Source organism: Choloepus didactylus, chromosome 13 (genome assembly GCF_015220235.1).
Source record: "Choloepus didactylus isolate mChoDid1 chromosome 13, mChoDid1.pri, whole genome shotgun sequence".
NCBI lineage: Eukaryota > Metazoa > Chordata > Mammalia > Pilosa > Megalonychidae > Choloepus > Choloepus didactylus.
The window spans coordinates 51,035,000-51,048,687 of record NC_051319.1 but is presented as its reverse complement, the minus strand read 5'-3'; the positions used below and the strand labels follow the sequence as shown (position 1 = coordinate 51,048,687).

The 13,688-nt window shown below is 40.1% G+C and overlaps 1 protein-coding gene across 3 annotated transcripts in view; it reads right to left on the bottom strand.

Moving 5' to 3' along the window:
• The window catches only part of CAMK4 (calcium/calmodulin dependent protein kinase IV), a 306,043-nt gene that overhangs the window by 9,630 nt on the left and 282,725 nt on the right, over window positions 1–13,688 (bottom strand). For all 3 annotated transcript variants that reach the window (XM_037800833.1, XM_037800834.1, XM_037800835.1), the window contains 2 exons: window positions 7,295–7,421; window positions 643–795 (listed from right to left, as the gene is read on the bottom strand). In XM_037800833.1, coding sequence (XP_037656761.1) covers window positions 643–795; window positions 7,295–7,421 — 280 coding nt within the window. The remainder of the gene's footprint in view (window positions 1–642; window positions 796–7,294; window positions 7,422–13,688) is intronic.

Below are 13,688 nucleotides of genomic sequence, written 5' to 3'. Positions count from 1 at the left end.
GGGTATTCCAAATTGAGTTGATCATGGAATCCTCTTGTGAGCAATGGTTGAAAAGAACACTATTTTTGACTCCCAGCCATTCTGTGAGATCCTCTGCTTATAGGGCCCATCCAAAACTCTATTACGTAATAGATAACTACTTAATCTGTATTCCATATATATTCCAAAAAAATAGATATATTTTGGTGTACAATGTTTATATCAATTAAATCATTTTAAGTTTTTCCAAGTATAGTAATTATTTGCCTATGTTGGTAAATGTAGTTTTTAAAAATTGTTTCCCAATTTTCACATATTCAGAAAGAAGACAACTTTCTGAATACATATCAGTTCCTGAACAATGCTGTTCAGGCAGTTCAGCCTTAATTAGAAGGGAAGCAACAATAATTTTTTCATTTGGTCATGAGTAAATTTCAAAATACAATTCATTTCCCTTTATTAATAATGAATTTCTTATGAGAGGATTACAAAGCTGTAAGTAGCTTTATACCAAGCACCGTCAGGACTTTAAAGTAGGATTTTCCCTCATGTGATATGAGATGAATAGTATTAGATGAAGAATAGTAGAATTTTCATTGATAAATCTTTTTTTTTTTTCTTTTTTTTTTAAATAAAACTAGAAAATAAAACATGCCATCTTACCTTCAGCTTGCGCCGGGCATTGAATTCTTGGAGCTTCTTTTGAGCGGTATCCATGTGTACAAAATTGGCTGCTTTACCTGTGACCCACGGGTGCTGAAGAGCCTGAAAGGTAGTCAGCCGTTTCTTAGGATCCAAAACAATTAATTTTCTCACCTGAAATGACAAAGAACCACAGATCTCTCAGGGAGATTTTAGCTTGTGAACTTCTAGGTCTTATTCTATTTCCCTAGCAGCACCACTGAATATACATTTACAAAAAGGTTTTTAAGCCCTCAGAGGTCACTATGGGTAGGGGAGGCTTCGGGGAACAGTAGTGGAGGGAGTGTGAGAAGACAGGGTTGTGCCATCCAAGACCCCAAACTAGCAGGCTGCTTCCCAGCAGAGGTCAAAGAAATAGGTCCTGTCTTGCCTGAGGACTGGAAGCTCTCTGAAAGCAGATCCAGCTGATGAAACAATTCTAGGGCACACCTCACAATCACCTAGAATTCAGAACTTCAAGTACATCTCAATGGCAATGGAATCATTCAGGCAGCCACCCTTCTTTGTGTGGGGATTAAATGGCAAACAAAACGGATAGTATCCTAGCCCTTAAGGGATATATCCCACGATTTATACTGGGGCTTACAGTCCTTCCTCTAGAATCCTTTGAGGATACTTGGAAGAATAAAGAGAGAACTGGAGTAAAGGCCTATTTAGAGTCAAAGTAATGGTGTCAGCAGCTTCAATGACTTGCTTAAAGAACTGAATCGAACCGTTGGCAGCCAACTCTGGGAGGTTCACCTCTGCTTGTGAGGATGAGCAGGCAATACATTTTCAGGAAGGTCAACAAACAATATAATCCCCAGCTCTCAGGAGGGGTGATTTAGTATAATACAGAGACTAGTTGGAGGCAGGAAATGTGCTTGAGCCCTAACTACTCTTGTGACCCTAGACAAAGACACACACATGACTTGGGTGCCTATGAACCTGCTGGGCCCTTTTCTTACATGAGCTCATTTCCACCTCAGTTCCTTTGTAAATGAGTCCTCAAAAAAGTACACATTTTTAAAAACTTGTTCAATCCTTTCAGTAACTATCAATTTGGAATTATTAGCTCTAATTCATAAATGAGGGATAAAAGAAGCTCAGAAAGATTTAGTGATTTGTTCTAGGTCTGACAACTTGTAATTTGTGGAGCCTGTATTCAAACCCAGGTCTTTCTCGCCCCAGAGCTCATCCTGAGACCACTCCATGACGTTGCCTGACAAGGTAGTCAACTTCTCTGGGATTTGGTCTGCTCGTGTGTAAGATGAGGTACTTTGATGATTTAAGGTCTAAGGTCTGTTCTGATTCTAGCCATCTAAAGAAAACTGAACACAGGCTAACAAAATCCGATAAGTCAAATGAGGAATAAATATAATCTGGTTCTCCTTTCACTTCCTTTCTGTAACATTTTCAAAGGGCAGAGTGAAGACATTGGACTTGTAGAGGACAGGGACATGTGGCTGCTTAATTTTAAAATTTAAGAGGAGGTAGAGGAAGTAAGAGTGGTTAAGAGAAAGAATACACACAGTACTAAATAAAAATCTGGTAATAGTCATAGCCATCATCTGTTGAACCAGTGTACTGATAATCTTACAATAAATAATACTCAATCCTTTCAACAGCCTTGACAATTAGGTATATTCCTCCCATTTTCCAATCATTCCTCTCTTCCTTCTCATCACTATCTTCCTTCCTTCTCCTCCTCATGAAATATAAAGAATATATTGAGGGTCAATATATACCAAAATCTACATATGTAATCTTTAATCCTTACATTTAAAGATATTGATGCACTGAATTGTTCAGAAACATGCTGAAGGTCAGAAAGATCCAGTGATATTCTTGAGATTCAAGTCCAAAGTCTTGCCATTATCCTATGGCACCTCTTACATCCTGACTTACACTCATGAGCACTGTAGCCTCTGCTGATGATAGATGAGATGCAGGTTTTGCTAGTAATTACATGTTTATGGGGCTCAAGGATTCCTCTAGTTCTGAAGTTTTATAAATGTATTAACCAATAAGACATCTAACTGAATGAAGGAACAGCATAACTAACTCTCTTATCCATTTAATTTTTATTGGGGATGAAAAGAAATGGAAAGAGAGCTAAATAAGGGAGCTATTATTGAGTTAGTTAGTGCTAGTTATTTAGCATGCATTATGTCACTTAATTATCACAACAACCTAGAGGCAGGAAATAGTGTCAACCCAAATGAGAAAAGTAAAGATAGAGAAGTTAGATAACAAGCCCAAGAGCACACTTCTAGGTCATGACAAAGTGGGCACTTGAATCCAAGTGTGTCAGACTCTAAAGCTCCATGATCTTTTCACTGATTCATGGTTTCATTCAATGAATTGTTATTCAGCCAGTACTTCATGAGTGTATGTTACTGTATTCTAAGGCACATGCCTCATCTCCCAGAGCTTTCAGTCTAATTAGGGAAGAAAAGCCATTGATAATCAAATATAAATGATGACTATGATGAAAGGGAAAATCCAAGGAGCAAAAGAAGAATGTGGCCGAAGGAACTAACCAATTATGAGAGGGAGGGATTGAGGAAAGGGACAGGCCATGCCTCTCAGAGAACTCCAAGTGGCAGTTAGGGCTTAAAGATAGCACTATCCTGCAAGGAATAGAGAGGGTGAGAGAAGAAGGAGAGGGAGAGAAAGAAGAAAGAGAGAGAGAGAGGAAAAATGGGGGAGCCGGGAGAGGAGGGAGGAAGGACGGAGAAGAGAGTATAACAAAGCAGAGAAAAGAGCAATGGCCAATATCCAGAGCAGCACTGAGGAGGAGTTGGAAGTCTGGTGGACTGCAGTGAAGAGAGATCAAAGGAGAGTGATTGCCCTCCCCCCTATGTGGGATCTGACACCCAGGGGAGTGAAATCTCCCTGGCAAAGTGGAACATGACTCCCGGGGAGGAATCTAGACCTGGCATCATGGGATGGAACACATCTTCTTGACCAAAAGGGGGATGTGAAAGGAAATGAAATAAGCTTCAGTGGCAGAGAGATTCCAAAAGGAGCCGAGAGGTCACTCTGGTGGGCACTCTTATGCACAATATAGACAACCCTTTTTAGGTTCTAGTGAATTGAAGTAGCTAGCAGTAAATACCTGAAACTATCAAACTACAGCCCAGAACCCATGAATCTTGAAGATGATTGTATAAAAATGTAGCTTATGAGGGGTGACAATGTGATTGGGAAAGCCATGTAGACCACACTCCCCTTTGTCCAGTGTATGGACGGATGAGTAGAAAAATGGGGGCAAAAAACAACAACAACAAAAATCAACCAAAGTTCTTTTTTACTTTAATTGTTGTTTTTCACTTTAATTTTTATTCTTATTATTTGTGTGTGTGTGGTAATGAAAATGTTCAAAAATTAATTTTGGTGATGAATACACAACTATTTAATGGTACTGTGAACAACTGAATGCATGCTTTTTATGACTGCATGGTATGTGAATATATCTCAATAAAATTGAATTAAAAAAAAATGAGAGTGATGCAAAATGAGTGACGACACTGGAGGTGTGGCACACTCCACAGCAGGCAGTATCATGTAGACCCTATTTTGGATTTTGGATTTTATCCTAAAGCCTTAAGCAGGAGAGTGACATAATTTGATTTATAAGAACAACAGCTGGATCCTGTGTAGAGAGTATATTTGAGAAGGGCCCAGGAAAGGCAGGGAGACCAGGCAGAAGGTTGTCGGAATGGTGGTTGAATGGACAGTGGTGGTGGAGGTGGAGTGAAGTGGATGGATTCAAGAGATGTTTAGGAGTGTGGGGCCTGACATGAGGGAGGAGTTGGATGACATGTCCACATAACACACATAATGCCTCTCTTCCCATTACATTGAAAAGCCATGGGCTCTACGGGGTCTGTTCTATGAAAAACATGACAATAAGGAGGAAATGCTTGGAGAGAAAGGGCACTGGATAGGGGCTCCAGAAGCCTGGATCATTAATCTAACAATGTCTCTCTCCTGGAAAGCTGCATGATTTTGGACAGTCGTTTCACCTCTCTGGACTTTACCATCCTTTTCTTTAAATAAGGGGAGGACTAGATCACTCTAAGATCCCTTGGAGATATAACCTATGACTCAAATGTCAGCTTTAGATCATCTCTGGGTGGATGTTCTCTAGAGGATTGATGGCAAATGTTTCAAGCCCATGCCGTCTTCTCTTTATTTTAGAACAGGCAGGAGTGTTTTCTGAATGCAAACAAATTTCAAACTTAGCTTAAGTGAGAAGCCATGTAAAACACACACACAAATAAAAAGCACTTTTGGTAGTGTAACTTGTTTATAATGCCAATGACGCATGAAGGGATTTGTGTTAATATCAGGATAGTTTAATAAGTTTGAGCAGTATTTCAGGAAACAGTAACACTTTATTTGAGGTGTATATGAATCCAGGTAGTAGTAAGTCATGTTAAAACAAGATTCTGCTGTACAATTTATATTTGGATTCACCCAGCACTGCTTTCATGATAAGCAAGGCTCTATGTTTGCCATGTAGTAAAAGCTCACTAATGAGTACTGCAGTAATTTGCAATTTGTGATAATTCAGCTAAGACTGAGTCTAAATCTATTCAGTTTTCATTATCTATAAGGAAAAAGCATTAGCATGCATTGTTTTTTTAACAATACTTTAAAAATAAAAAAATAAGTTATTAAGACGAGAGGGACAAATTTTTAAAGTGGTATTGCCCATTAATTAGTTTAAAAGGAATGTGAGGAAAAGCTAAGTACGTGGGGGCCAAAAGGTCCTGCAACCTCATTATGGGGTATGTACTTGGAAGAGCTGAGAGCAGAGACATGAATGGACATTTGCACACTGGTGTTTATGGAGGCAGTATTCATGATTTGCAATGGGTGGAGGTGGCCTAAGAGTACACGACTGGGGAACAGAATGGTGAACTGTGGTGTGTGCTTACAATAGCATATTCAGCAGCTGCAAGAAGCAATGAAGCTGTGAGACATGCAACTAGGTGAATGCATCTTAATGATAGCATTTTGAGTGAAATACGCTAGAAATGATAAAATAAACATTATAACGCTTCACTAAAATGGACTAAGAATAATGTATAAACTCTGAGAACTGAATCTTAGAGCACAGGTTATCAGGAGAAGGCTTAACATAAAGGTCCCTAGATTGTAAGCTCTTACAGCAGTCACATCTATTCCTGAGTTGTAATGGTTATCTCTAAATTCTGAGATGCTGAGCTCTTTGTATATAACCTGGTCAGTCTATGGAACTTTGGGTATCTGTTTGATACCTGAAACTTAAAGCTAGAGTTTGGCAGTTATGAATGTCAGTACTACCTCATACAGCAACTGTTAAAAAAGCTGAAAAAGAGACCAGACTTCAAGTAGAGATATGAGTGAAGCTGCTCTAGATAGGACTAAGGCAAATCAGGCCAAAGGGTAAAGGATGATATTGACTGTGTTTTAAAACTTAAACTTCTGTGTGAGACTAAGGGAAGAGATGTTTATTTGGTGCAAGATCTATACTTTCTGTAGCACACTAAATGATTTAACTTACACCGTTTATTCGAACACCATAATTACATGGAACTTTGAATAGGAAGTGAAATCTGTGAAATTAGTGTGAAATCCCAATATATCCCAAAGTAATTTAGGCAGAGAATAAAAATGTATTTGCAGGGCCCCCCTGAATAACTGGGGGCAAATGTGGAAATACTAAACTTCCCCACCTGGGAATTTACTGATATTCCCACAAATATTGAGGACTACCAATTTAGTAGGCTGAGCCCTTGATCGTGGGGCTTGCCCTCATGAAGCTTGTTACTGCAAAGGAGAGGCTAAGCCTACTTATAACTGTGCCTAAGAATCTCCCCCAGAGAACCTCTTGTTGCTCAGATGTGGCCTCTCTCTCTAAGTCCACTTGGCAGGTGAACCCACTGCCCTCCCCGCTATGTGGGACACGAATCCCAGGGGTGTGAACCTCCCTGGCAACGTAGGACATGACTCTCGGGGATGAGCCTGGACCTGGCATTGTGGGATTGAGAAAATCTTCTTGACCAAAATAGGGAAGAGAAATGAAATAAAGTAAAGTTTCAGTGGCTGAGAAATTTCAAATGGAGTAAAGAAGTTATTCTTATACACTATATAGATATCCCTTTTTAGCTTTTAGTGTATTGGAATAACTAGAAGGAAAACCTAAAACTGTTCTTGCAATCCAGTATCCTCGATTCTTGAAGACAATTGTATAACTATGTAGCTTACATGATGTGACTGTGTGATTTGTGAAAACCTTGTGGCTCACACTCCTTTTATCTAGTGTATGGACCAATGAATCAAAAAATGGGGACAAAACTGAAATGAAAAATAAGGTGGGATGGGGGGATGGAATGTTTTAGGTGTTCTTTTTTACTTTTATTTTTATTTTTATTTTCATTTTTATTTCTTGGAGTAATGAAAATGTTCAAAAAATTGATTATTGTGATGAATGCACAACTATATGATGATACTATGAACAACTGATTGGATGACCGTATAGTATGTGAATATATCTCAATAAAACTGAATTTTAAAAATAGAAAAAAAGGAATGTGAGGGATTTTGTTTTGCTTGTTTCATTTTGTTCTGTCACACTTACCAAGTCCTTGGCATTTAGAGATACTTCATCCCACCAGGGGGAGATAAAGTAATATTCACAATTCAGAATTCTTCTGAACATGAACTGATCACCTCTTTCATCATAGAATGGTTCAAATCCACAAAGTCTAGGGAGACAAAAGATAGGAAATAAATGTTTTTAAAAGCCTAAGTATATGTCAAATTTTGGCAGAAATTCAAAGCTGTCCTTTTCATAGCCTCCCACTATGAAAGAAGTCTACCCAGCTCAAGTATGTAATTGCCTTGCCATATTTCACTTTTAATTGTGTAAACACACAATCACATCTTCAGGAATTAAAAACAAATATAAAACCAACTTAGGATTTCTAAAAAAGCTGTAATGATGGTAATACTTTTGACACAAAACTACAATGATAACAGCTAACATTATTATAGGCACTGTGAGGAGGAATTTCCTTGCAGTTTTTTTCACGGGAATTGAGAAGACAGACACATAAACAGAGAGAAAGAAAGAGAGGGAGATTAGAGTCTCAATTTACTGCAGAATAGAAGACTTAGGACTTTGAAAAGGAGGAGACCAAAAAGTAGAAAGGAAAGTGGTTTTTAATCACTAATTTTATTCAGCCCTGTTCACTGAATTCCTCCATAGAAATGAGTCAAGAACCATATTTCCATCCCACTTCAATTTTGATTTCAGAGTGAACAAAGATAGGAGCTGAAAACTACTGCCAGGGAATGACCTCCAAAAAAAGTTCACTTCTTCATCTTCAGTGAACAGATGAAGCCACAGAGATGACCTCAACCCATATGAGACACTCATTTTGGCACATATTAAAGACATTCCACTATATTCACTCTCATCTTCCACTACCGGGTCAATATAAAAGTGGATGGGAAAAGTGGGAGAAAAGGAATGAAGAACCATCCTAAAGAGTGGAGGAAGGGGAGAACCTAAGATGGCGGCTAGGTGAGACAGGGCAAGAAAACACCTTCATGAACAATACTAGATAAAAGCCAGAAAGTAACCCAGAACACCAGTTCCAGCTATGCACCAGCAGGACAAGGTCTGCTAAATCCACAGTGGCCAGGCATTTGGTGAAACCGGGAGTCTGAGTTCTGAAATGAGTGAGTGAGCTGGCTGAAAGTCCGGCGGCTGTGCTGCAGTGTGGGGAAACCATGTGTTGGCATTTGGAGATGGACCAGTTCTTTTTAAAAAAAAAAACAAACAAACCCGGGAGTGGCTGTGGATATGGCAGCGAGAACCACACAGTAAAATGCAGCAGGAACAGGCTGTGCCAATGCCTCAATATCTGGCATGGAAGATAGCCCTTCCCACACCTGCTGCTAATTGTCTTGGAGCCAGGAGGGCAGAGGGGAGCCAAAGAAGAAACAAACTGCACCACTTGCAGCCATCTTCCCGGCAGGCTGGGGATGCTCCTGCCTGGGGCTGGAGCCACAGCCCAGAGCCATGCCAAAGGTCTCAGTGTGATGGGGAGTGTTTCCCGCAGCATCGCACACATGTCACAATATCGTCCATGGACAGTGGCCTTTAGTGCACCCACAGCTAATTGTCCCAGAGCTGGGAAGGCAGAGCTGTGTGAAAAGGGGGAAATTAACATGTCCCATTCAGCCATCTTTACAGCAGGCTGGAAATGCCCTTGCATGGCCTGGTGGTCCAGGGCTTCCCTGGACAGCCAGCACACACTTGTGATGTGGCACAGCCTTCCCTTAGCAGAGGTCCTGGAAGAGCACGGCTGGGAAGGGGGACCCGCTCGGAAATCCCAGGGACCCTACACCAATGCCAAGGACTTGTGGGTCAGTGGCAGAGACAATCTGTGGCAAGACTGAAATGAAGGCTTAGACTCTTGCAACAGCCTTAAATCTCTGGGAACACCCGGGAGGTTTCATTATTAAAGCTCCCCTGCCTCCCTAACTGCTCAGACACATGCCTCTCATTCAGGGCGGACATCACCAACAACACACCCAAACTTGGTGCACCAATTGAACCCCACAAGAATCAGACCCCCACACACCACAAAGACAAAGTTGGGGAGAACTCACTTGAGGGGAATAGGTGACTCACAGACGCCACCTGTTGGCTAGTTAGAGAAAGTGTATGCCACCAAGCTGCAGATCTGACAAATTAGAGATTGGTGTTTTTCATATTCTGAAAGAACCCTATCAAGTAAAGCAAATGCCAAGAGGCCAAAAACAACAGAAAATTTTAAAGCATATGAGAAAACCAGATGATATGGAGAACCCAAACCCAAACACCCAAATCAAAAGATCAGAGGAGACACAGTACTTGGAGCAATTAATGAAAGAACTAAAGACAAACAATGAGAGCATGGCACAGGATATAAAGGACATGAAGAAGAACATGGCACAGGATATAAAGGACATAAAGAAGACCCTAGAAGAGCATAAAGAAGAAATTGCAAGAGTAAATAAAAAAATAGATGATCTTATGAAAATAAAAGAAACGGTTGACCAAATTAAAAAGATTCTGGATACTCATAATACAAGACTAGAGGAAGCTGAACAATGACTCAGTGTCCTCGAGAACCACAGAATGGAAAATGAAAGAACAAAAGAAAAAATGGGGAAAAAAATAAAAAAAAATTGAAATGGATCTCAGGGATATGATAGATAAAATAAAATGTCCAAATTTAAGACTCATTGGTGGTCCAGAAGGGGAAGAGAAGGGTAAAGATCTAGAAAGAGTATTCAAAGAAATTGTTGGGAAAAACTTCCCAAACCTTCTACACAATATAAATACACAAAGCATAAATGCCCAGCGAACTCCAAATAGAATGAATCCAAATAAACCCACTCCAAGACATATTCTGATCAGACTGTCAAATACTGAAGTGAAGGAACAAGTTCTGAAAGCAGCAACAGAAAAGCAATTCACCACATACAAAGGAAACAACATAAGACTAAGTAGTGACTACTCAGCAGCCACCATGGAGGCAAGAAGGCAGTGGCATGACATCTTTAAAATTCTGAGAGAGAAAAATTTCCAACCAAGAATACTTTATCCAGCAAAACTCTCCTTCAAATTTGAGGGGGAGCTTAAATTTTTCACAGACAAACAAATGCTGAGAGATTTTGCTAATAAAAGACCTGCCCTACTTCAGATACTAAAGGGAGCCTTACTGACAGAGAAACAAAGAAAGGAGAGAGAGAGATAGAGAAATTTAACAGACATATTATAGAACATTACATCCCAAATCACTAGGACACACATTCTTCTCCAGTGATCACGGATCTTTCTCCAGAATAGACCATACGCTAGGACATAAAACAAGCCTCAATAAATTAAAAAAAATTGAATTTATTCGAAGCACATTCTCTGACCACAATGGAATACAAATAGAAGTTAATAATCATCAGAGACTTAGAAAATTCACACACCCCTGGAGGTTAAAAATGAGAGGGTGATGAAATCATTCCCGGATAATCAAAAGCTGAGGGACTTCATCACCAGTAGATCAGTCCTATAAGAAATGCTAAAGGGAATTGTGCAGGCTGAAAGGAAGGGACACTAAACAATTGACTGAAACCACATGAAGAAATAAAGATTTCCAGTAAAGATCACCTGGTAAATATAAACACCAATACTACTGTATTTTTGATTTGTAACTCCACTGTTTACTTCCTACAGGATCTAAAATACATAAACTGTAATGATAAATCAGTGGTTTTGGACTCAATGTAAAATATGTAATTTTTGACAAGAACTACATAAAGGTGGGGGAATGGAGGAGTATAGGAACATAGTTTAAGTGTCCTATTGAAGTTAAGTTGGTATCAAAGAAAAACAAGATTGTTATAGCTTTAAGATGCTAAATTTAAGCCCCACAGCAAACACAAAGAAAGTATCAGAGAATATGACCATGGAGATGAAAAACAGAGTATGGGTTATGAGAAGTAGGGGAAGGGGCAATGGGGAGTTAAGAAATGAGTGTAGGGTTGCTGTTTGGGGTGAAGGGAAATTTCTAGTAATGGATGGTGGGAAAGGGATAGCATTACAACATTCTAACTGTGATTAATCCCATTAATGGAATGCTAGGGAGGGGGTGGAATGGGAAGATTTAGGCTGTATATATGTTTCCACAATTAAAAAAAAAAAAAGTCTAAATAGATAATGACAATTAAATGCCAAGGATGATCCTGGATGGGATCTGAGGATGGAGGAGAGGAGGCTCAAAGGGACACAGTTGGGACATAAGAAAAAAAAAGGAAATACAGAATGTAAGCTTTGTATCAATGTTGAATTTCCTGAACTTCTTAGCTGCACTTAACAGGATTGCATAAAAGAATGTTCTTGTTCATGGGAAATGTATATGTGAATTACAGTGTTTGTTCAAGGATGTGTGCAGCTTGCTCTCATATGTTCAGAAGACAGAGCAATAGATGATGGATGATAGGGAGGGAGGGAGGGAAAGAAAGAAATGGTGGTGTGACAGGAGGTTAAAGTTGGTGGATCGGGGTATTGGGGGAGGGGGGTCAGGGTATGTTGGAGTTCTGTGTATGGGGTTTGTATTGTTTTTGCAACTTTTCCTCTAAGTTTGAATTTATTTCTAAATAAAAGTTAAAAAAAAAAAAAAAAGGGAGGAAAAACGAGTTGCTGGTCTGGGACCACTGAGCCTCCACCATTTGTAGATGGGTAGAAGTTCTGATATCACTAGGGACCAAAAAGAAACTTTAAAAAAAAAAAAAAGTCCTTAGGAAAAAGCCATTCCTTGTGTCCTATTGCTCAGGGAATATTTCTTTGAGAGAGACTTCGTCTCTTCCAAATACTCTGGAGCCAGCAAGAAAGAGCAAGGCTCAGAGGTGCTGAGGCCTGAGCCAATGGATACTCCCTTTCCTAGTGCAGCAAACTCTCCCAACCCACCTGTGGCAGAGAAGCCTCGGGAGAGAAGTGGGGAGTGCATCCCACACCTTGACAAGGAAGGAAGGAGCTCAGCCTTGCCTGCTCTCCCCTGATCCACAATACTAGAAAAGTATAGCCTGCTGTTGGTTAGTCATGAGAAATTACTCAACTTTCCAGGCTTAATTTAGGGAGCTCTTCATGTTTCCCCTTCTAAAAATTTAGAGGGAAATATGATAATTTAGAAGGTACAGTGCTTGAAATGTCTTTTCTTTCATCTTGATCATGTCAGTGACTTTGTACTTCGGTGACAGAGGTAAAAAGTTTATGTCATGTCAACTTGAAATGCCCAAAATGGAAGAAATGTGACACAGAGCAGCAAACACACAAACACAGTGCAAAAACTCTTCAGAAATTTTAATATTGTAATGCTAACAATGACAATTTAGGAAGATATTGGAATTATAGAGGCCAGAAAGGTAGCTGAAGGGCAGGCCTGAAGGGTGTAATACAGGGTAGCAGTAAGCCTTTGGAAGAACTGTGGTGTCGAGAGCCAAGCGAGTTCCAATCTATGACCCTCTCTGATCCTGATCTGATCACTGCAGAAGTCAGAGGCACAGCCCTACGGTGTTTGCCTGTTGGGACACAGGATTTAGAAGGAACAGAATTCCTGGAAGAAGCAACAAAATGGCCCTCCTTTCCAGCTTACTATCCTTAGAAATAGCAAGGCTATAGGATAACACAGCTTGGTGGTGACAAGCTAGAACTTTTCAGAGGGAGAAAGCGACGTTCCAAAATGCAGCAACAACCACAAGAAGGGGGTGGAGTGAGCAGAGGTCTCGACACTGGTTATCAGAAATCAAACTTCTAATCATGGCTTCATTCAAGAATAAGCCCCAGAGTTTACGTACATATAGACAAGTGGATGTAAAACAGTCCGCTCAACATTTGGGAGATAAGAGAAAGAATTTGACTGATGTTCATAATGTAGCCTCATTATGACATTTAGTTTCCCAGGCAGCATCCACAAAAATGGGTCCTTAGTCCTAACCATTCATTCTGTGACTTCTGCTCCCTTTCTCCTTCAAGCCTCTCCCATGGAATGAGTCAGGTGCCCAGAGGGCATAGTCTCAGGTCACTAGTAGTTCACTGGTTATACATAATAGCTAAACTGGTACAATAAAGGAGATATGTGGGTACAAAGGCACAATCCACTGGAGAAAATGTTCCAGTGAACCCTTGCCACATGGACTTCAACAATTATTAACTAATTACAGATTAAAAAGTCCCTGGACTTTGGGACTGACAGAAAGCAGTCTAGAACCAAAGGCCAATAGTTGTAAGCAGTACTGTTATTTTCATTTTTCAGGCTCTGGCTTGCAGTTTTGAGGCTAGAAGTCCAAATCAAGGCATCATCAAGGCAATGCTCCCTCCCGCCCCCCCCCCCCAAAAAAAAAAAAAAAACTGGCATTTTTGGGCTGGCTGCTGTGAGCCTTGGTCCTTGCTCCTCTGTCACACAGCAATTTGCATGGCAGCC